The sequence below is a fragment of the Amblyraja radiata genome, chromosome 14, assembly GCF_010909765.2.
Source record: "Amblyraja radiata isolate CabotCenter1 chromosome 14, sAmbRad1.1.pri, whole genome shotgun sequence".
NCBI classification, from domain to species: domain Eukaryota; kingdom Metazoa; phylum Chordata; class Chondrichthyes; order Rajiformes; family Rajidae; genus Amblyraja; species Amblyraja radiata.
In genome coordinates this window covers 50,601,584-50,626,630 of record NC_045969.1, presented here as the reverse complement: position 1 = coordinate 50,626,630, position 25,047 = coordinate 50,601,584, and the positions used below count along the sequence as shown (strand labels likewise).

Below are 25,047 nucleotides of genomic sequence, written 5' to 3'. Positions count from 1 at the left end.
GACTTTTTAAGCCGTGACAATAAACTAAACTGAACTGAAATACCCCGTTTTAGGATTTCATTGTTATATGTATAAATTTTGAACTCTTTTAAGCCCCTCGTTTTAAACTCAAAGGAATACAGAGCAAAACTGTCTGCCTTCTCTAAACAAGACAATTTCCTCACTCCAGGAACATGCCCACATATCTCCTTCAGGCTGCCTCCAAAGTAAGTCTATTTTTACTCAGGGTGCACAGTATTCCGAGTGGGAGCCTCACCAACACCAGGTATACCTATCAAAACCTTCCAACCTCCCCATTCTCATTGCAATCAAATCAAACGTGTTCATCTTCGAGTACTTGTTGGACCAGCCAACGCTTTGTGATTCCCCACACGAGAACACCAAGACTCCTCTGAACACACTGCATTTTGATAACAATCTACCATTTGGTTCCTCTCACTGAAGTCCATGAGTTTGCAAATCCCCATGTTAAACTCAATTTTCCAGGCTTTCTACCAGTTACTCAATCTATATGGCATTGTGATTCTGTGATATCCTCATCCCAAATCATCCCCTATTTTCATATCAATGGCAAACTCTGAAAAGTCACATTTCATTCCTTCCTTCACATCATTAAGGTAAAACAAAAAAATAATTGAGGATCAAGAACTCACCCCTAGGAAACCCAACTAGTTACATCACCCAGCATATGTGCCTTGTCACATGTGACAAGAAAGTATTCCCTTCCATTTAAAGGACCCTTTTATTCCATCTGTTTTTTTAAGTCATAGTCAAATTTCAAGCACTAGGTTTTAAGGTGGCATGGTAGCATAGCTGCGGAACTACTGCCTTACAGCGCCAGGCACCCGGGTTCGATCCTGACTATGGGTGCCTGTCTGTACGGAGTTTGTACGTTGTCCCCGTGACCTACGTGGGTTTTCTCTAAGATCTTAGGTTTCCACACTCCAAAGACGTACAGGTTTGTAGGATAATTGACTTGGTATAAATGTACAAAAGAATTGTCCCCAGTGTGAGTAGGATAGTGTTAATGTGCGGGGATCGCTGGTTGGTGCAGACTTATTAGCTGAAGGGCCTGTTTTCGCGCTGTATCTATACTAAACTAAGCAAACTTCAGATCAGAACTGGAATGATCAGCAAGTTAATAAAAGCCCAAGCTCCAATATTGATGTAAGGCATATTGTCCTGTCACCAGCATTCACACTGCCCACATACTGCCTATAAATGTTGTCAAAAACACGTTAAAGTGAAAACTAATTTTACCCAGAGTGAGCTTGGTAGACCATTTTAATTTGTTGTCTTTTTCCACTTCCCCTCCCACCCAACTTCTTTTCCACCTCCTATCCCAAGGATTTCAGATTCCTTATAGACCATAGGTGCAGGGGTAGGCCATTCGGCCCTTCGAGCCAGCACCACCATTCACTGTGATCATGGCTGATCATCCACAATCAGTACCCCGTTCCTGCCTTCTCCCTATATCCCCTGACTATCTTTAAGAGCTCTATCTAACTCTCTCTTGAAAGCATCCAGAGAATTGGCCTCCACTGCCTTCTGAGGCAGCAAATTCCACAGATTCACAACTCTCTGGGTGAAAACGTTTTTCCTCATCTCCGTTCTGTACCCCTTATTCTTAAACTGTGGCCCCTGGTTCTGGACTCCCCCAACATCAGGAACATGTTTCCTGCCTCTAGCGTGTCCAATCCCTTAATAATCTTATATGTTTCAATATGAAACCCTCTCATCCTTCTAAATTCCAGTGTATACAAGCCCAGCCGCTCCATTCTCTCAGCATATGACAGTCCCGCCATCCCGGAAATTAACCTGGTGAACCTACGCTGCACTCCCTCAATAGCAAGAATGTCCTTCCTCAAATTTGGAGACCAAAACTGCACACAATACTCCAGGTGTGGTCTCACTAGGGCCCGGTACAACTGCAGAAGGACCACTTTGCTCCTATACTCAACTCCTCATTATGAAGACCTTGTTATATAGGAAAAAAGGTAATGTAAACCCTGCTCCCACACACCTTTACATGATTAACACAGCATTTACAAGGTATTTGAGCAGGTACATGGATAGGAAAAGTTTAGAGGGATTTGGGGCAAACAGAGGCAAATGGGCAAATGGAGAATCTTGGTTAGTAGGGACAAGTTGGGCTGAATTAACTGTTTCCATGTTATGCGATTTAAAAAAAACTTAAGCAAAATAGACTTAAATTTAAGGGTATATTAGCCAAACTGATGCTTATACAGTGTTTTTGCTGCAATTGGGGGATTTTCACTGCTTTAATTTCAGTACATCTCAGTTCAGTTTAGTTTATTGTCACGTGTACCGAGGTACAGTGAAAAGCTTTTGTTGCGTGCTATCCAGTCAGCAGAAAGACAATACATGATTACAATCGAGCCATTCGCAGGGTACAAATACATGATTAGGGAATAGAAACATAGAAACATGGAAAATAGGTGCAGGAGTAGGCCATTCGGCCCTTCGAGCCTGCACCGCCATTCAATATGATCATGGCTGATCATCCAACTCGGTATCCTGTACCTGCCTTCTCTCCATACCCCCTGATCCCTTTAGCCACAAGGGCCACATCTAACTCCTTCTTAAATATAGCCAATGAACTGGCCTTAACTACATTCTGTGGCAGAGAATTCCAGAGATTCACCACTCTCTTGTGTGAAAAATGTTTTTCTCATCTTGGTCCTAAAAGATTTCCCCCTTATCCTTAAACTGTGACCCCTTGTTCTGGACTTCCCAAACATCGGGAACAATCTTCCTGCATCTAGCCTGTCCAACCCCTTAAGAATTTTGTAAGTTTCTATAAGATCCCCCCTTCTAAATTCTAGCGAGTACAAGCCGAGTCTATCCAGTCTTTCTTCATATGAAAGTCCTGACATCCCAGGAATCAGTCTGGTGAACCTTCTCTGTACTCCCTCTATGGCAAGAATGTCTTTCCTCAGATTAGGAGACCAAAACTGTACGCAATACTCCAGGTGTGGTCTCACCAAGACCCTGTCCAACTGCAGTAGAACCTCCCTGCTCCTATACTCAAATCCTTTTGCTATGAAACTGACAGGCAACTGAATCATGTTTAGTGCAAGGTAAAGCCAGTCAAGTCCGATCAAAGATAGTCTGAGGGTCCCCGATGAGGTAGATCGTAGTTCAGGACTGCTCCCTGGTCACGGTCGGATGCTTCAGTTGCCTGATAACCTTAGCATTTTATTTAGCATTTGAACCATGAACATATTAGTGCTTATCTGCATCAACGTGTCATTATCCAACAGGGATTCACAAGCAGGTGGGGTTGCTCTCACTCACACAGGACGGTCACCAGAGGAAACCAAAGAACATGATGAATGTCTTCAAACATGCACCGTAGATTTACGAGCAGAATTGTAAGTATACCCAAAATACAGCGGGCTCACCTTTGCCTTCTTATGAGATTCCCAGTCCCCAAACTAGAATTTATATTTGTACAGTCACAGCATTTTTTGCAGAAATCTGATATGGTTGCCAGATAGCCAGATAAATCTGGCTATGGTTGCAACCCACACATTCAGAGTCATTAAAGCCAAGAAAGCCAAATGTGTAGCAAATACAGTGACTGATCTCCATAAGGAGTTTGGTGCCTGGCACAAGGCAAATGTATTTACCTTTCAATCTTTCATTTATACATGTCATGCCTGTGCAGACCAACTGACAGAAGTGTTTGTGATCAGACTTTGCAAGTACTGGTTTATTATTGTCACGTGTACTAAGATATGAAAATATTTGTTTTGCATGTCATCCAAGCAAATCATACCATACCTGTGTGTCAGGGAATGCAAAATTAAAACGTTCTAAATATAGTTTTCCAGCTACAAAGAAAGAGCAATTTTTTTTAAAGTGCAAGGGCAGCAACCTGATAGACTGGAAGATTGGGAAATTCATCCCGAGCATTCGAGAGTTTAGTTTAGAGATACAGCGCGGAAACAGGCCCTTCGGCCCACCAAGTCCACACTGCCCAGTGATCCCCGCACATTAACGCTATCCTATGCACACCAGGGACAATGTCCATTTATACCAAGCCAATTAACCTGCACGTCTTTGGAGTGTGGGAGGAAACCGAAGAGAAAAGCCGCATGGTCACGGGGAGAACGTACAAACTCCGTACAGACAGCACCCATAGTCAGGATCGAACCCGGGTCTCCGGTGCTGAAAACGTTGCAAGGCAGTAACTCTACCGCTGCGCCACCGTGCCATGGAGAGGTCCATTGAAGAGTTTGATGATGGCGGGGAAGAAGCTGCTCGAATCTGGTGGTGTAGATGCTTCCAATCTTTTGTATTTTCTGTCTGACAGAACAAGAGGAGAGAGATCTGTGTGGTTCTTGATTATGTGGCAGCTTTGCTACAGCAGGAAGCAGTATAGTGATGATGGCCAGGTGGGGGGGTTGGAGGGGAAGAGGGGGGCTGGCTTGAGTGGTGGACTGGGCCACATTCACAACTCTCTGCAATCTCTTGTGAGAGCAGTTGCCATAGCATCTGTGATGCATACCGACTGGATACTTTCCAAGATGCTTCTGCGAAAATTGGTAAGAATCATAGGCGTTATGTTGCATTTCTTCAGCTTTCGGAGGAAATATGGGTGTTACAGTGCTTTCTTGGTTCTGATAGTTGATATTTTTTTACACCTAGAAACTTAGAAAATCTTGCCCATCTCCACTTCAGCAATACTGATGCATTGTCTTGGGGCAACCAACAAAAATCTTAGTCAACCATCAAAAAAAACCTACTGATCCATTGTGCACATGCTGAATGAGAGAAGTGTAATGTGTGGGATTCTGAAGACTGCTCATTTTAACAATTCAGTGCACATACAGTTGTTTTGACTACTGGGGCTTTGCAAGATTCGTGGAGATGTCAGTAACACAGCACCCCATTTAATAAAGGACCCGTTCTTTAAATAAACACTCCAAATCTTCCACTGATGAAATGTAAATAGATCGAGGCTACAAGAATACAGTGGGAGGAAGGCAGCTATTAAAATGAACGGTCAACTAAGCACAGCCCTTTTTCTATGCAAAATGCAGTCCAACCTATCCTGGTGCCCATTAAACCTCCCCTTAATACACATGTATCCCCAACTGTAATTCAAGGAAACAGCTTGGAGGCCAAGGTTTTTGACAAATTCTCCCCTCCAAGTGCATATGCAAAATCAAATGGAGAAGCCCCAATGGCAAAACTAACCTCCGTGAACTATCGGGTGGCACAGTGGTAGAGTTGCTACCTTACAGCGCTTGCAGCGCCAGAGACCTGGGTTAGACCCCGACTACGGGGGTTGTCTGTATGGAGTTTGCACGTTCTCCCCGTGACCTGCGTGGGTTTTCTCCGAGATCTTCGGTTTCCTCCCACACTCCAAAGGCGTACAGGTTTGTAGGTTAATTGGCATGGTAAATGTAAAAATTGTCCCTCGTGTGTGTAGGATAATGTTAATATGCGGGGATCGCTGGTCGGCGTGGACCTGGTGGGCCGAAGGGCCTGTTTCTGCGCTGTATCTCTAAAACTAAACAAAAACTAGTTTGGCCACGATTACTTACTTATCAGCAGCGTGACAAATGGTTCCGCATGTGTCGGCCATGTCATCTATAAGAATGGCGACTCTGTTTACAACGTCACCAACAAGCACCATTCTGTCCACCTCATTTGCCTTTTTCCTTTCCTTATGGATGAGAGCAAATTCAACATTCAGCCTATCTGCAATTGATGTCACCCTGAAGGTATAACAACAAAATAACTCAATTACAGTAAACCAGTCATAGAGTCATAGTGATACAGTGTGGAAGCAGGCCCATCGGCCCAACATGCCCACACCGGCCAACATGTCCCAGCCCACACCAGTCCCACCTGCCTGCACTTGTCCAAACTCCCTCCAAACTTATCTTATCCATGTATCTGTCTAACTGTTTCTTAAACGATGGGATATCCCCAGCCTCAACAACCTCCACTGGCAGCTTGTTCCTTACACCCACCACCCATTGTGTGAAAAGGTTACCCCTCAGATTCCTATTAAATCTTTTCCCCTTCACCTTGAACCTATGTCCTCTATTCCTCTACTCTGGGCAAGAGACTGCGCATCTAACTGACCTATTCCTCTCATGATTTTATACACCTCCATAAGATCACCCCTCATCCTCCTGCGCTCCAAGGAATACAGACCCAGCTACTCAACCTCTTCCTATAGCTCAGACCCTCTAGTCCTGGCGGCATTCTCGTAAATCTTCTCTGAACCTTTTCCAGCTTGACAATATCTTTCCCATAACACGGTGCCAAGAACTGAACACAATCCTCTAAATACGGTCTCACAAACATCTTATGCAAATGCAACTTGACCTCCCAGCTTCTATACTCAATCTCAAATTGTTTCTAAAGCCAAAGTAATTAAAAATAAAATGCAATTGTATCCGTAACTAACAGCGAATTCCATTGACTACTTTCACACCTCCGGAAGCAACAAAGTTTGGTCTCAACTCACCTCTTTGCTCCACCAGCATCTGGGGACACAACTATAGAGTTCCTCCACTCTGGGATATTTTCCTTTATCCACCGCAGTACTGCTGGTTCCGCATACAAGTTATCCACAGGGATGTCAAAGAAACCCTAACAAGGACAAAGAAAATGATTGCAAATTTATAAAACCACAAGGTAACAATTTTTATCCTCACTAACATGTCTGACATCTGCTTTGAATATTGAATTCCTGATTGTCAATTTTCTGATACTTGGATTTTTGTAGGTTTTACCTTTTTAAAATATCACAGCAAAATGTAATTCTTACTAAGTGACAATCAATGCTGCAATCACATTTTTCCTGTTTCATGTCCTGGAGAAGATAGTAAAAATGTAATTGAAAGATGAAAATATTGATAAACAGATAAAATACATGCTTGCACACATTTGCTGTATATTAATTTTAAATTCTAAAATCGTCAATAAGGCTGAAAACAGGATAATATTTAGATTTTAATGAATTCAGTTACGCAAAATAAGTAGATTTACTGCAACTTAAATCAACTTTAGCTGTTTTACATTTTTTTTAAATCTCAATTATGTTCAAAACATCACATAATGTCAATGTAACAAGACAAATGGAACAGAATTCTACAATTTTGCTATTACAAGTAAAACATAGACATAGAAACATAGAAATTAGGTGCAGGAGTAGGCCATTCGGCCCTTTGAGCCTTCACCGCCATTAAATATGATCATGGCTGATCATCCAACTCAGTATCCTGTACCTGCCTTCTCTCCTACCCTACTGCCATCAATACCACCCCTCTTCACAATCCTCCACATTACAATACTGTGCCTCACCTACAACAATATTGTAGTGGAGTGCACCCACAGGGCAGACAGGAACCTTCAACCTTCAGGCTATGTTTATTCAAGCTCATACACTGACAATACCTAAACAATGTGTTGGAAGGAAGTGCAGATGCTGGTTTATTCTGAAGGTAGGCACAAAGTGCTGGGGTAACTCTGCGGGTCAGGCAGCATCTCTGGGGTAAAAAGATGGGTGGCGATTCAGGTCGAAACCCTTCTTCAGGATTCAGGATTTTGACACTTCCACTGATGACGATCCTCAGTGTCTTCCCAGGACTACCGATGCCTCCGCTGCCATCGACTCCCACCGCCTCTCCACTGACCGGGGCCACCGACCCTCACCTTTACTGCTGCCCCCCCCCCGCGGGCCTCCACCAGCGACTCTGCCGACCCTCGTCTCTCCACAGTCCAGCAGCGGGCCGGAGCCTCACCCCCAGGCCCACAGCCTCCACGCTGCGGACTACAACACCACGTGGTCTGACTCTGCTGGGTCGCACTGGTTCCCCTCTCTTACAGGGAACCTCAGTAATGATGGGTCTTCCCCTTTTAACCAGGTCACCCCTCCGAATATCCCCACAAAAACACTACTCCTCACGCTCCCTTCCTCTCTGAACCCCCCACCAGACCTTGTCTAAACCTCCGTCCGCTCCCCTGGCCCCAACCCCCACCCTTATCATGTCTTCACCACCCTACCTGACCTCCCTATTTCCGATACTGAACGGTCTGTCCTCAACAGAGGCCTCACCTCCGTTCCCCTCCGCCCCCACCTCAACGGGTTCCGGGCCCGCCATGACATAGAGCCCAAGATAGACACAAAAAGCTGGAGTAACTCAGCGGGACAGGCTGCATCTCTTGAGATGGAATGGGTGACGATTCGGGTCGAGACCCTGCTTCACACCTTTTCTGATAGCATAAAGCATAGAGCTTTTCTTCCGTCGCCTCTGCCTCTGAACCTTTTTCTATGGGAAGGAGTCCTCACCACCCACTGATGACCCCTTCTGCCGTTTACAAAGGACCTCCTCCTCGAGACTCCCCAGACGGCCTTCTAGCCTCTTTAGACCTTTTCAAAAAGCAGAAGAATGGTTCCTAGCTGAAACATCACCCACCCATTTCCTCCAGAGCCCCGTTTCAACTTGGCACTTGCCAGGCTTTGTCCCACCCCTTTCCCGCCCCCTCAACTACAATCAGTCTGAAGAAAGGCCCTGACCCAAAACACCACCTATCCATGTCCTGAGAGATGCTGCCTGTCCCACTGAGTTACTCCAGGACTTTGTGTCTATCTTCGGTATAAGCCAGCATCTGCAGTTCCTTCCTATACATTTTGTCTGCTCCACTGCGATATCTTCTCAAGCTAATCCTACGTTGAAGACGTTTTCCTCATCTCTCTAACAGGAGTTCTATGAGACCATCTCTCACTGCACCTGCTGTGATTCCTACTGATGTTCGTCTTTACGACCATGTTTCACTCCAGACTTGCCACCACAGCCAGGTACATTGCCTGCATTTCCATCTTGTGCCTTGGTGGTCCAACTCCGGTTCCAGACCTCCCAGTGCTGACCCAACCCAGATCTCGGGTACCTGCACTCCATCGGCTACTTCTTACAACAGTTCTCAGTCCGTGCCCTGCGTTCTACACGGGCTGCGATACTCCAGTGCCAGCAGGCCCTTGCTCTGACTCTCCCGCAGCTCCGGGCCTCACTCACCCACACTTGCGGTAGATGGATCCCCAACTCTACTTCATTCAATGCCAGATCCACGCCCTCAACAAACGGTTCCTTGCCAACCTGGACTCGACCAATGATCACAAACTTGTCCGCCTCCAGACCGGTCCCTCCACCGACACTCAACTCGACCATCCGCAGGCTCGGGGCTCCACCGCTGGACCGAGCCACCTGCCTGACCGCCATGGGGTCGAGACCCAGGGCATTGCCCGCCATGAGGAGCAGCACCAACATCCACCGCCTTCCCGACCCTCACCACCTTCTCGGCCGAACCTCAGTAATGATTCCACTGGGTCTTGCCCAACATCGCGCGGGGCTCAGAAAATCCCACATTGTCCGAAGATTCCGCGCGCCAATGGCCTCTCGGCCCGCAGGTGCATTGAGGGCGTATGCCGCGTCCTGACGTCGTACGCAGCATCTTGACGTACGCCTAGCGCGTGCTGTTGCGTGATGACGACACCTCCCGACGCCGTGCGACGTCCAAATTCAGTCGGCCCGCCTCCTGCCCAGCTGATTGGTGAGTATGATGTCGGGACCAGCCCTGCACAACTCCATACGACTCCGCGGTTCAAAGTGGAACCGGCCCCGCGTGGCCGTACGCCTCAAGCGACCACGTTTGGTCGCGCTAGATGCATGCAATCGCATGCTGGTAGGACAAGCCCTTAAGACTGAAGCATTTGCAGGCCAAGTGCATATTACCTCAGGTGCGGGCAAGGTTACAAACACCCCAAGCTGCCCCGTCAAGCACCAGTTTGAAATGTGGTAGACTCGGAGGGAGCTACAACATTACATTGAAAACCCCACTGAACTGGAGAAGTCATCTGCAAGCCTGAGGGACTGCCTAAGACCACAGTGAGTTAAAAATCCAGTCTGGCCTTTCACTGAGCTCACAACAGACATCAGACAGTAACATGTGCAGTAGGAAGGCATTCCTTAAAGGAATACACTATGGAAGGCCCTCAAGCATTCCCTAAAGGAATGTAATAAGTCAAGCTTTCATTTGAATTTTAATTTGGCAATGTTTTCCAACTTTCCATCATTTGGAAAAGTATTACACCTACATCCACAATCTATTTTCCTCTCTCAAGAGATACCTCTGTATCAAACTGCATCAGCATTTTAATCATCTCATGCTGATGGGAGGTTTAATATAATCCACAATATTATAGTTTAGTTTAGGTTAGAGAGACAGCGTGGAAACAGGCCCTTCGGCCCACCGGGTCCGCGCCCACCAGCGATCCCCGCACATTAACACTATCCTACACCCACCAGGGACAATATTTACATTTACCAAGCCAATTAACCTACAAACCTGTACATCTTTTGAATGTGGGAGGAAACCGAAGATCTCAGAGAAAAGCCACGCAGGTCACAGGGAGAACGTACAAACTCCGTACAGACAGCACCTGTAGTCGGGATCGGACCAGAGTCTCCGGCGTTGCATTTGCTGTAAGGCAGCAACTCTACCGCTGCGCCACTGTGACCTCCTTAGTTCATAAGATCATAAGTGATAGGAGCAGAATTAGGTCATTCCAATCTACCCTGCCATTCAATAGTGACTGATCTATCTCTCCCTCTCAACACAATTCTTCTGCCTTCTCCCCGTAACCCATGACACCCATAACCCATACTAATCAAGTTTCTTCCTGATTCTATATCCAAATAAATCTCCAGCACGCTGATTCCAGCAAACACTCGAGCCATCATTTGCACAAATATGAACCGAATGGATTAATCTGCTGGTACAGCAGCATGTCAAAATGCAAAGATATCAGTTTAATTGATACCGGATATTAAACTGAGCATTCCTTTATGATTATTGAATATATTGCTTTTTCCCTCTTTAGATTGGGAAGAATTGCATGAGATGAACAGTTCCTGTAGCGTTCTATTGACCTTGTATACAATAAAAAAAAAAAATAATGAACATGGTTTTGTATTGAATGCTATAAAACATTTAATGAAACTCCTCATACAATGAAACCCATCTTACGATAATAGAAATTTGGTACCATTGTTTGACCAATATCATGTGATACACTCACCTGTATTTGGGAAGCGTGCAAGTCCATGGTGATAATATGATCTGCTCCAGCAACTGATAGCATGTTGGCCACGAGCTTAGCAGAAATAGGGGCTCGACTCTAAAATAAGACAAGATTTGAATAAGATCTCCAGTACAAACATTTGATTTCCAGAAAGTGTCTGACATCCTACAATAATTGATTTGCTATGGAAGAATCAGGTTGGTGTGACATTGCTTAGACATGGGACAGGGCGATGCAAAAGATAGACACAAAATGCTGCAGTAACTCAGTGGGACAGGCAGCATCTCCACAGACCTTCTTCTGACCACCGTCTGAACGGTCTCGATCCGAAAAGTCGCCCATTCCTTCTCTCCAGAGATGCTGCCTGTCCCGCTGAGTTACTCCAGCATTTTGTGCCTATCTTTGGTTTGAAGCAGTGTCTACATTTCCTTCCTACCACAGTATGATGTAAAAATCGGCCTTTCAGCCCACCATATCTGTGCCAACCATGATGCCAATTTAATCCCATCTGCTCACACATTGCATCAGTCTACTCCTTCCCTGTCTGTCTAAATGCCTCCTAAACAGTCAAATGTGTCACTGATAGCCCTACACTGAGTACATGGTTATTTCTTCTGATGCCACCTTTGTATGCATTATGGCTTTTCACAGAAAATAAGTTGTGAAAAACACTGCCATTTTCAACAGCTTATATTAGCATTATTTATTTACAGCAGATATATATAACGATCTTTCAAATCTTTTTAGCTTAGTTTAGAGACACAGCGTAGAAACAGGCCCTTCAGCCCACCGAGTCCGCACCGACCAGCGATTCCCTCATATTAACACTATCCTTCACATACCACGGACAATTTACATTTATACCGAGCCAAATAACCTACAAACACATTGACGACTGCTTTGGTGCCACCTCCTGCACCCACACACAACTGACTGACTTCATCCACTTCACCACCAACTTCCATCCGGCACTCCAATACACCTGGACGATTTCCGACACTTCCCTACCATTCCTTGACCTCACCATCTCCATCGCAGGGGACAGACTCCTGACCGACATACATTACAAACCCACTGACTCACATGGCTATCTGGACTACACGTCTTCCCACCCTGCCCCCTGTAAAGACTCCATCCCCTACTCCCAATTCCTCCGCCTACGCCGCATCTGTTCCCAGGATGAGACATTTCATACCAGGGCATCGGAAATGTCCTCGTTCTTCAGGGAACGGGGATTCCCCTCCGCCACCATAGATGAGGCTCACACCAGGGTCTCATCCATACCCCGTAACACTGCTCTCTCTCCCCATCCCCGCACACGCAACAAGGGCAGAGTCCCTCTGGTCCTCACCTTTCACCCCACCAGCCGGCAAATACAACACATAATCCTCCGCCATTTCCGCCACCTCCAACGTGACCCCACCACTCGCCACATCTTCCCATCTCCCCCCATGTCTGCCTTCCGCAAAGACCGCTCCCTCCGCAACTCCCTCGTCAATTCTTCCCTTCCCTCCCGCACCACCCCCTCCCCGGGCACTTTCCGTTGCAACCGCAAGAAATGCAACACCTGTCCCTTCACCTCCCCCCTCGACTCCATTCAAGGTCCCAAGCAGTCGTTCCAGGTGCGACAAAGGTTCACCTGTATCTCCTCCAACCTCATCTACTGCATCCGCTGCTCTAGATGTCAGCTAATTTACATCGGTGAGACCAAGCGTAGGTTGGGCGACCGTTTCGCCGAACACCTCCGCTCAGTCCGCAATAACCTACCTGACCTCCCGGTGGCTCAGCACTTCAACTCCCACTCCCATTCCCAATCCGACCTCTCTGTCCTGGGTCTCCTCCATTGCCAGAGTGAGCAACAGCGGAAATTGGAGGAACAGCACCTCATATTCCGTCTGGGGTCCTTGCGCCCTTATGGCATCAACATTGAATTCCCCCAATTTGGCTAGCCTGTGCTGTCCCCTCCCCTTCCTTCACCCTCTAGCTGTCTCCTCCCACCCTCCCATCCGCCCGCCCTCGGGCTCCTCCTTCTCCTCCCTTTTTCCTTCTTTCTTTCCCCACCCCCCATCAGTCTGAAGAAGGGTTTCGGCCCGAAACGTCGCCTATTTCCTTCGCTCCATAGATGCTGCTGCACCCGCTGAGTTCCTCCAGCAATTTTGTGAACCTACAAACCTCTACGCCTTTGCAGTGTGGGAGGAAACCGAAGATCATGGAGAAAACGCACACGGTCACGGGGAGAATGTTGAGAGCACCCGTAGTCGGGATCAAACCTGGGTCTCCAGCGCTGTAAGGCAGCAACTCTACCGCTGCACCGATTCTGTAGTTATACACTTTTGTGACTTTAGTGACCTCAGCTTCATCAGCAAGACTTTATGCCCACTGGTCATCAAGACAAAGCTTGAAGAGTTTTTATCTCAGATTAAGAGATCGTGCACCTTGTGATTCATGTTTATAAGGAACCAACATTATTAATGGGCCAAATTAAACAGCACAGATCTATCTGTACACAATAGAAATCCTTACGACAAGAATTTGTTAAAAATCAATGTAGTTCTACTAGTGTACGATTGGCGACATTGTTGCAGAATTGTTAAAGTATTAAAGGTAGACAAAAATGCTGGAGAAACTCAGCGGGTGAGGCAGCATCTCTGGAGCGAATAGGTGACGTTTTGGGTCGAGACCCTTCTTCAGACTGATGTGGGGATGGGGGGGGGGGGGGGGGGCGGGAAGAAGTTAAAGTATTAAAATCAGTCAATCTTAAAATGACGATAAATGAAAATATTTTCATATCCTAGCAGTGAATTAAGTTCTTTTGCAAGAGGAAATCTGCTGTGCAGAGTTGACATTTGATTTTTACTCCTTGCGATGGCAATCAAACAAATTTTGTTTTTGCCACTACCTTTGATATTCTTGTGTTATCAACAAGCATTAGACACAGTTAATGTATTAACGCCATGGAACTTTCTTTCATGGAATATAGGTGTTTATCACACGTTCTCAATTGTCCTCAAGAGTTTTCAATGTCACTGCTGGTACCTACAAAATTCAAACGATTTCATGTCAGCAGTAATGAAGAAATGCAAATATATTTTCAACCTGGGGGTCAACCTGCAAATGAGGAAGTTCCAATACAGCTGCTGTTTATATCCTTCTAAGAAGTAGAGGTCACGGATTTGGGAATCGCTGCATTTCTTTGAAGATAAACATTGCCGCCACCAGTCTACCCAGTGCTGTGTATAAACAAATGTACCCATTGGGGGATGGAATACGAATTAAGCAGACTGCTTCGTCCCTAGTGGTATCAGGCTTTCTGTATAGACTTAGCTTGCGTCACTAAGGCAGGTGAACACTATTCCACCATGCTACTCATTTATGCCATGCACATGTACAAAATCATGAGAGGAATAGATCGGGTAGACGCACAGAGTCTCTTGCCCAGAGTCGGTGAATCGAGGACCAGAGGAGCTTGTTGAGGCAGGGGCTATCCGGACATTTAGGAAAGAATAGATGAATCGAGGACCAGAGGACATAGGTTTAAGGTGAAGGGGAAAAGATTTAACAGGAATCTGAGGGGTAACCTTTTCACATGAAGGGTGGTGGGTGAATGGAACAAGGTGCCAGAGGAGGTAGTTGAGGCTGGGACTATCCCAACATTTAAGAAACAGTTAGACAGGGACATGGATAGGACAGGTTTGGAAGGATATGGAACAAACACAGGCAGATGGGACTAGTGTAGCTGGGACATTTTGGCCGGTATAGGCGAGTTGGGCCGAAGGGCCTGTTTCCACACTCTATGACACTTAGTGGAAAAGGTATTGGGAGCCAGAATGTGTGGCTGATTAGATATGGATGCAAGATCCTTACAATGAGCACCCTTCCTGAATCGCACCCCAGTTGCCTGGGTTTCAGCAACTAAGTTACAGAGAAAGGTTGAACAAGTTAGGGCTTTATTCTTTGGAGCGCAGAAGGTTAAGGGGGGACTTGATAGAGGTCTTTAAAATGATGAGAGGGATAGACAGAGTTGACGTGGATAAGCTTTTCCCACTGAGAGTAGGGAAGATTCAAACAAGGGGACATGACTTGAGAATTAAGGGACAGAAGTTTAGGGGTAACATGAGGGGGAACTTCTTTACTCAGAGAGTGGTGGCTGTGTGGAATGAGCTTCCAGTGAAGGTGGTGGAGGCAGGTTCGTTTTTATCATTTAAAAATAAATTGGATAGTTATATGGACGGGAAAGGAATGGAGGGTTATGGTCTGAGCGCAGGTATATGGGACTAGGGGAGAATACGTGTTCGGCACGGACTAGAAGGGTCGAGATGGCCTGTTTCCGTGCTGTAATTGTTATATGGTTATCTGGTTCTATAATGCTGACAGTTGGGCAGTTCAACAAATTCAAAGAGAATTATATTGAAGTCACTGATATTGTTAAGGGAAATTATCTGGCACTTGCAAGGTGAAGAAATGTTTCTCACAGTTCATCAATCCAAGCCTGAATGTTGTCCACAATTTGTTGCATGGCAACATGAGTCATTCCAAAAATAAGATTATTAAAATTATACACTCATATGTATTGCATGCTTGAACAATACGTGCTAAGCACGTGTAATGCAGCCAAACAGGTAAAGTTGTGCTGTAATACTTCAAGGTCAACAGCACCTCTAATGGACATCTCAAAACTACTTCATGTAAATCTAACTTAGTTATTGTTTCCATTGCAACCCTTACTGAGAGCAATGTGCATACTGTAAAATTGACAATACCAATAAATGACACATTTGTAACAGGCATGAATTAAGATATTTTAAGATAGTGTGGCACAGTGGCGCAGCGGTAGAGTTGCTGCCTTACAGTGCTTACAGCGCCAGAGAAATCTTTTACCCAGAGTAGGGGAATCAAGAACCAGAGGATGTAAGCTTAAGGTTGGGGGGGAAAGATTTAATGGGAACTTGAGGGGCAACTTTTTTTGTTTTAATGACACAGGGGGGTAGGTATATGGAACTAGCTGCTGGAGGAAGTAGTTACAGCAGGTAGTATCAAGTGTTTAAAAAACATTTGGACAGATACATGAATAGGAAAGATTTAGAGGGATATGAGCCAAACACAAGCAGGTGTGACTCGTGTAGACGGGGCACGTTGGTCAGTGACGGCTGGTTGGGCCAAAGGGTCTGTTTCTATGCAGTATGGCTCTGAGTTCCCATAAGTCAATCGCAATTAATGACAGAATGAAGGGACCTTCTGATTTAAAAGCAGACGTACTACAACATTGCAAGATTAAAAATGTAATGTTGTTTATAAAAATTAAAGATCTCTCCCATATTTAGTTACATTTCAATGCTTACAAATACTTTCATTTATATATAACAAACCTACATCGATATCACATTGTTTTATTGCCCCACAGTTACCAGTCCCCAATGCCCCAACATGCCCCAGACAGCCAGACACTCAGTGGTACCTTGTCTTTCTTGTCTTGCCTCGCATAGGGAAAGCAAGGAATAACTGCAGTGACTCGAGATGACGATGCAAACTTGCAGGCATTTATCATTATTAATAGTTCCATTAAATTATCGTTGATTTCCCCGCAGCCACTTTGGATGATGTACACATCTTCACCTCGCACACTCTCCCCAATTTCCACACTGCAAAACAAAAGACATGCTATCATTGTTGAAATGCTCTGTAAAAACAGGTTTAAACAAAAAAAAAAAAATCAACTCATGGTCATAGCAGGTACCCTGTCAGCAGCTACCTTGCAGAGTACTGATGTATTACAGCAATCTTTTTTCTTCAGATCCCCACAGATACAATGTTTAAGAAGGAACTGCAGATGCTGGAAAATCGAATGTAGACCACGTGGGTCTTCACCGGGCGCTCCGCTTTCCTCTCACATCTAATTGGTTTCTGTAAACTGCCCATTGGTGTGTAGGAGGCAAAAGTGGGATAACCTAGAACCAATGTAGATGCGATTGATGGTCGGCATGGACTCGGTGGGCTGTGGGGTCCGATTCCATGCTGCATCACTAAAAACTAAAACCTCCATCTGTCATTTCTCCGCCCATTTCTGCAGTTGAACTATATCCCGCTGTATCGTCCAACATCCTGCCTCTGTCTGCAACTCATCCTATTTTGGTGTTGTCAGCAAACATGCTCACCAACCTATCTATATTTATGGTACACAAAAATGCTGGAGAAACTCAGCGGGTGCAGCAGCATCTATGGAGCGAAGGAAATAGGTGACGTTTCGGGCCGAAACCCTTCTTCAGACTGATGGGGGGTGGGGGGGGAGAAGGAAGGAAAAAGGGAGGAGGAGGAGCCCGAGGGCGGGGGGATGGGAGGAGACAGCTCGAGGGTTAAGGAAGGGGAGGAGACAGCAAGGGCTAGCAAAATTGGGAGAATTCAATGTTCATGCCATCCGGAAGCAAGCTACCCAGGCGGAATATGAGGTGCCTATCTATATTTATGGGCAGGTTATATATCACAAAGAGCAGAGGTCCCAGCACAGTTCTCTGCGGAACTCCAATGATTACAGGCCTCCAGCCAGAATATCTAAAACCCACTTCAGCCGTATGCAAGAGCCTTACTAAAATCTATGTATACAACCACAGCTCTACCATCATCAATCTCCTTTGTCATCTCCTCAAAAATAACTCAAGTTAGTAAGGCTGCATAGTCTGCAGAAGGGCGACGACCCGAAACGTCACCCCTTCCTTCTCTCCAGAGATGCTGAGTTACTCCAGCATTTTGTGTCTATCTTCACAGTAAACCAGCATCTGCAGTTCCTTCCTACACATAACTCTGTGCTGGTTATCTGCATTAGTCTTCAAAATGGAAATAAAACTTATCTCGAAGAATTTTCTCCAACAGTTTCCCTACCACTAACACAAGGATAACTGACCTGCAATTCCCTTCATCCACAAAGGAACAATATTGGGCACACTCCAGTCCTCCAGGACATCATCTATGGCTGGAGAACAAACAAAGATCCTTGTCAAGGCCCCAACAATCTCCTCTTGTGTCTCCCTCAATAAACTGAGATAGATCCCATCAGGCCCTGGGAACGTATCCACCTTAATGGTCTTCAGGAGTGTCATCACCATCTCCCCCTCGATCTCAAACTACCCCAGCAGATTTGTATTCCCCATGTCTATCTAGCATACCTCTATTCTCCACACTGATCTCGCTGGTCTCCAAGTCCTTTGCCTTGGTGAATACAGATGCCAGGCACTTATTTAGTATCTCACCTGCTGCCTCTGACTCCAAGCATAAATTCCCTCCCTTATCCTCAAGCTGTCCTCCTTCTCCCAGGTCACCCTCTTATTTTTAACGTACATAAATAAAAAGCCTTGGGAATTTCCTTAATCCAACTGACCAATAAAATTTCATGGCCCCTTTTGGTCCTTCTATTCACCCGCTTGAGTTCTTTCCTACTCACTTTAAATTCCTCGTGAGTGGCATTTGATGCCACCGTCTTCAACCTGGCATGACCCTCGGACTATCCTTGGTCGAACTTTACTGGCTTTATCTTGCACCAAACGTTATTTCCTTATCATGTATCTATACTTAGACAACGAAATGAATGCATTTCGTTGTCTCTGTACTGTACACTGACAATGACAATTAAAATTGAATCTGATACACGGTAAATGGATCGATTGTAATCATGTATTGCCTTTCCACTGACTGGTTAGCCCGCAACAAAAGCTTTTCACTGTACCTCGGTACACGTGACAATAAACGATATTCGTTTTCTTCCTGACCATGTTTACAACCTCCTTGGTCATCCGCCCTTCCCTTAAGGGCCTGTCCCACGAGCATGCGACGGCATGCGGCAAGCGCGACCTAACGTGGTCGCTTGAAACGTACGACCTTGCAGGGCCGGTCCCACTTTGATCGCCGGAGCCGTATGGAGTTGTGCGGAGCTGGTCCGACATCGCGCGGGGCTACTGCCTGCCGGCCCGCAGCCGCATTGAGGCCGTACGCACCGCCTCTTCGGGCATACGAAGCATCTTGACGCCGTACGTCATGCGCAAACTTCCCGCGGACTTCGCTCAAACTTCACGTCACTCACTCGACCTCCGCGCGGCCCCCGCTTATGGTTTGGTCGCGCTTGCCGCATGCCGTCACATGCTCGTGGGACAGGCCCGTTACCTTGTCATTCTGATCCCGCCTCCTTACTGGAATATGCCAATCCTGCACTTTGGTCAGCTGGTGTTTAATCAACTCCCACTTGTCATCTGTGAACTTACCCAATAACAACTGTTCCCAATCAACCCTACACAACTTATGTCTGCTTTAAAAAAAATTTGTTTATTGGATTAGGATATGTCTTACATTAATCGAGCATTTATGTACATATAGATATTTATCCCATCTGTCTTTAGAAATGTTTATAGATAGTTCTTGTTCCCACTCTCTACTAATTGCATCTGACGATGGTATCGCTATATTTAGAATGATATTATACAAGTATGATACTAAGTTATTTAATTCTGCCTTTCTGTTCATGCCTTCATCTAATAGATCTGACGTCAGTTTGATATTCTTGTGTATGTTTTTTCAAGTAATCTCGAATTTGAAGGTATCTAAAATATTGATTGTATTTAAGTTGTAATTTTTGGAATGATAAAAGGTTTCCCATTTCATACATATCTCCAAACATTTTAATTCCTATTCTTTCCCAGTGAGTAAACGTTTTGTCGATAATAGATGGTTTAAACGATGGATTATTAGCTATAGGAGAGAGAAGCGATAGGTTTCTTAATTTAAGAGTAAATTTTATTTGTCTCCAAATTCGTATTGTGCTATGGATAATCGGATTTTTCTTGTATATTGTATTATTCAATTTTATTGGGGAGTGAAGGATCGCTCCAATGTTAAAAGGAGAACAATGCTCTCTCTCCATTACTATCCAGTCTACCTGTTGGGCTGAGTTGTCCAACCAGTAAATTACATTTTTGATATTCACTGCCCAGTAATAGTACAAAAAATTGGGGAGTGTCGGTCCACCAAATTCTTTGGGTTTACATAAGTGTCGTCTTTGGATTCTATGGGGTTTATAGTCCAAAGTAAAATTTGTGATGTGGGAATCAAGTTTTTGGAAAAAAAATTTATGTAGGTGTATTGGTATTGATTGAAATAAGTACAAAATTTGTGGGAAAAAAATCATTTTTGTGACATTTATTCTGCCTATTAAAGACATCGGAAGTGTTTTCTAAAATGTAGTCAAAGCATGTAATTTGGTTAGTAAAGGCAAATAGTTTGCATTAAATAAAGAGTCGTATTTTCTGGTAATTTGAATACCCAGATATTTAAATTTTTCTGTGCCAATTCTAAAAGGGAATTTTAAAAGGTGTGTCGGCTCATGAGGTTTTATCGTCATGATTTCGCTTTTGTTCCAGTTATTCTATATCCTGAGAAGGAACCGAATTCCTCTATTAAATTTAATATGTTTGGTGTGCTAATTTGCGATTTTGTAATGTATAATAGTACGTCATCTGCATATAGTGATATTATATTATTAGAGTGTTTAATATTATAACCGTGGATATTCGGATGGATTCTTATACTTTCTGCTAGGGGCTCTATCGCGAGGGCAAATAGCAGGAGTGATAATGCACAACCCTGTCTACTGCCCCTGGATAGTTGAAATTTCGGAGACAGTATGTTATTGGTTAATATTCAATCAATAGGCTTGTCATATAATCATTTTACCCATGAGATAAAATTCTCTCCCATTTGAAATGTTTGCAATACTTTAAAGAGGTATTCCCATCCTACTTGGTCGAATGCTTTTTCTGCATCTAATGAAATAATTGATAAATCTTCCTCTTCAATTTTCTGCGAATGCATTGTTGAAAAGACGTCTCAGATTATTGAATGAGTGTCTCTTTCTGCTGACATTGCAATCTGCCTTGACTCAATTAAATACCTTCCCCAATATCCAGATCTACCCCTATTCAAAACAATCTTAAAACCTCTCGAGTTGTGATCTCTACTTATGGAGTTGTGTTGAATAAGGGAGTAGAATAGGGAACTGAGCGTGGATCTCAGAGGTAGCCTTGCTGATGGTCAGCGAGAAGGTGGTGTAGCCAATCCATACTGATCGAAGTCTGCCGATGTGGAAGCCGAGGTCTTGGTTGCATTACAAGTAGAGCCCCCAGTTCTCAGAGTTTGACAATGAGCTTGGACGGTGTTGAATGTCAAGCTGCAGTCAATGAACAATAGTCTGATGTACATGCTCCAGTTGTCCAAGTGACCCAGCACAGAGTGGAGATGCAGCGAGAAGCAGTAGGAAAACTGAAATGCATCCAGATCGTTACAGAGGCAGGAGATGGTTTGCATCCCAACCAGCCTTGAGGCACTTCCTCAGATTGGACACAAATGTGAGTAGTCGTTAAGGCACGTGCACTTTGCTCTTTTTGGGCACCTGTATTGTGGTTGAAGATGTCTGTGAAAATCCCAGCCAGTTGGTCTGTGCAGGTTTAATACCAGATGCTTTCCTAGGGTTCACCCTCGAGAAGGATCTTCTGACATCATTCTGAGATCAGAGTGTCATGGGGGCTGTGGGAGCCCATGAAGGTTCTTCATTGTTAAGAGTGAAGTGCTACTTTCACTTACCTACCATGTTCATAAATGAAAGGAGTAGAATTAGGCCATTCGGCCCATCAAGTCTACTCTGTCATTCAATAATGGCTGATCTATTTCTGCCTCCTAACCCCAATCTCCTGCCTTCTCCCCATAACCTCTGACACCTGTACTAATCAAGAATCTATCCCTGCCTTAAATATATCCACTTACTTTGCCTCCATAGCCTTCTGTGGCAGTGAATTCCACAGATTCACCACCCTCGGACTAAAGAAATTCCTTCTCGGCTCCTTCCTAAACGAACGTCCTTTAATTCTGAGGCTGTGACCTCTAGTCCTAGACTCTCCCAGACTAGTGGAAACATCCTCTTCTCATTGCAATAGCATTAGGGTTTCACAGCAGGCAAGAGCGGCAAAATTATTAATTAAGATTTGTTTCTATAAATTTGGGAGATGTACTTTAATTATATGAGGGGTAACTATGTTCTGTACTCATTTAATGCAAGCATTTTACATAAAGACCAATATTCTTCTGACGATTAACTCACATTGCATTTTTATCAGGTAATTACATGAAGCAATGATCATTAACCTTGATCACAATCAACAACCAAAACAATTTAAATGATGGGCTTCAATATTAATGCACAACTTATAGACCATAAACAGTTTCAAAATCAAACACTGATAAAATTAAGTGATTTCAATATAGAACACCTACAGCACAGGCCAGGTTCTTCAACCCACAATATCTGTACTGGCCATGATGCCAATTTAAACTGCACATAGTCTATATCTCTGCATTCGCTGCTTCTCACAAATTACTATCATGTTCTGTTTCCACCACTTCCCCTGGCAGCTACTATTATTATTTTTTTTAATTTACCCTCGTAAATCTCCTTTAAACTTTCCCCATCACTTTAAATGTAAGCCCTCTAGTATTTGACATTTCCACCCTGGGGAAAAAAAATACTGTATTTATGCGTCTTAATTTTATATAACTCTTTCAGGTTGCACCTTAGCTTCCAACACCACAGAGAAAATAAGCCAAGTTTGTCCAATGCCTCCTTACAGCTTATACTCTAACCCAAGGAGCATCCAGGTGAACCTCTTTAGCATCATGCCTGGAGCCTCCACATCCTTCCAGCAATGGGGCAACAAGAACAGGACACAATACTCCAAATATAGCCTAGACATTTTATAAGCTGCAACATGACTTTCTGACTTTTATACTAAATGCCCTGACTGACGAAGGCATGTGTGTGGTAATAGCCCTGTCCCACGGTATGAGTTCATTCCAAGAGCTCTCCCGAGTTTAAAAAAAATCAAACTCGTGGTAAGATTGAACGTAGCGGGTACGTCGGAGCTCGGGGACGTCTCTTAGCGCTAACGGCAGGTACTCAGGAAGACTCGCTAACGGCAAGTAAGCACGGGAAGACTCGTGAAGATTTTTCAACATGATGAAAAATGTCCACGAGAGCCCCGAGTACCGACGAGTGGCCATTACCGTAAATCTCCGAGTTCGAATCAGGGCAAACTCGGGAGAGCTCTTGGATTGAACTGGTACCGTGGGACAGGGGTTTACCCCTTCTTTATCACTCTATTCACTTGTATAACCAATTTCAGGGAGCCAAGGACTTGCACCACAATAATCAATCGAAAGACCAATTCTATAGACCAATAAGAGCTATGAAGGCGATGTGGAGTCCTGGGAGAGCCTTGCAGCTGACCGCACGAGGTGGAAAGGTACTCTGAACCGACATCCCAAAACGGGGGAAGAGAAACTGTTGAACGCTGTGACAGACAAGGGGGCACGCAGAAAGGAGCGCAGCAACTTCAACAAACCACAGACCACACACACATGTGACCTTTGCCACAGAGACTGTCACTCCCGCATTGGGCTCTTCAGCCACAAGCGAAGCTGCTCCAGCCGAGGTTTGGAGCAAGCAGCCAACAACTAGGATGCATCACCCATGGTCAGTCATGACCAAGGGGGGGGGGGGGGCTTACAGAGACCAATGCTTCTCAGGGGACTGACATTTGCTGCATAACTCCTAAAGTGCAACACCTCTCACTTGTCCAGATTAAACACCATGTGTCTCTGGCCATATTTCTATTTTCTGCTGCATCCTTCAGCAACTTTCCTCACTATCCTCACTTATCAATTTACATGTAGTCTGCAAAATTACTGATCAGCTCACTCACATTTTCATCCAAAGCATTTCTATATATCAGACGTCACAGCAATGGCCCTTGCAGACCATTTTCACAGACCTCCAGTCAGAATAACACCACCACTAGCCCCTCTCCCATGGCCAAGCCAATTTAAAATCCAAATCACTCTGGATCCCATGTGTCGTAATTTTCTGGATCGAGTCAACATGAAGGGATTTTGTTGAAAGCCATTCATTAGGAAGAAACAAAAAACTGCAGACACTGGTTTGCAAAAAAAGACAACTTGCTGGAGTAACTGCTGGAGAATTAGGTAGCATATCGGGAGTACTGAAGAAACGGTCCCGATCTGAAAGGTCATCTATTAGACACAGAATGCTGGAGTAACTCAGCAGGACAGGCATCATCTCTGGATAAAAAGAATGAGTGACGTTTCGGGTCGAGACCAGACTTCAGACCGAGAATCAGGGGAAAGGGACACAGAGATATGGAAGCGTATAATGCCCCTGTCCCACTTAGGAAACCTGAACGGAAACTTCTGGATACTTTGCGCCCCACCCAAGGTTTCCGTGCGGTTCCCGGAGGTTGCAGGTGGTTGCCGGAGGTTGCAGGTAGTGGACAAAGTGTTCAAAAGGGAACTGCAGATGCTGGAATATCGAAGGTACACAAAATTGCTGGAGGAACTCAGCGGGTGCAGCAGCATCTATGGAGCGAAGGAAATAGGCGACGTTTCGGGCCGAAACCCTTCAGGGTAGTGGAAGCAGGTAGGGAGACTGACAAAACCTCCGGGAACCGCCCGGAAACCTTGGGTGGGGCACAAAGTCTCCAGAGGTTTCCGTTCAGGTTTCCTAAGTGGGACAGGGGCATAAGGTAACGTCACCTATTCCTGTTCTCCAGAGATGCTGCCCGAGTTTCTGAGTTACTCCAGCACCATATGTCTTTATTCAGCAGAACATTATGTCTTCACAACCCAAAATTGAATTACAATGCTAGGTGATGTGGTACAGTATACTGCACTATGATGCAATGCTGCAGAAAGTTAGGACGTTGTTTTTAGGGAACTTTAGGGAATTACAAGGAATATTTGCTCAATGCTCACATATTCTGTTGATGCGTTCAACAGCAAAAAATGATCAAACTTCAATTCCAGTTGCACAAACCCAT

At 44.9% G+C, this 25,047-nt stretch overlaps 1 protein-coding gene across 2 annotated transcripts in view; it reads right to left on the bottom strand.

The window, feature by feature from the left end:
- Positions 1–25,047, bottom strand: part of prps2 (phosphoribosyl pyrophosphate synthetase 2) — a 46,080-nt gene that overhangs the window by 1,897 nt on the left and 19,136 nt on the right. The window contains exons 2-5 of one of the 2 annotated variants that reach the window (XM_033033330.1): positions 16,584–16,767; positions 11,126–11,224; positions 6,512–6,636; positions 5,577–5,750 (exon numbers count right to left, since the gene is read on the bottom strand). In XM_033033330.1, coding sequence (XP_032889221.1) covers positions 5,577–5,750; positions 6,512–6,636; positions 11,126–11,224; positions 16,584–16,767 — 582 coding nt within the window. The remainder of the gene's footprint in view (positions 1–5,576; positions 5,751–6,511; positions 6,637–11,125; positions 11,225–16,583; positions 16,768–25,047) is intronic. The other variant, XM_033033332.1, reaches the window with a different exon arrangement.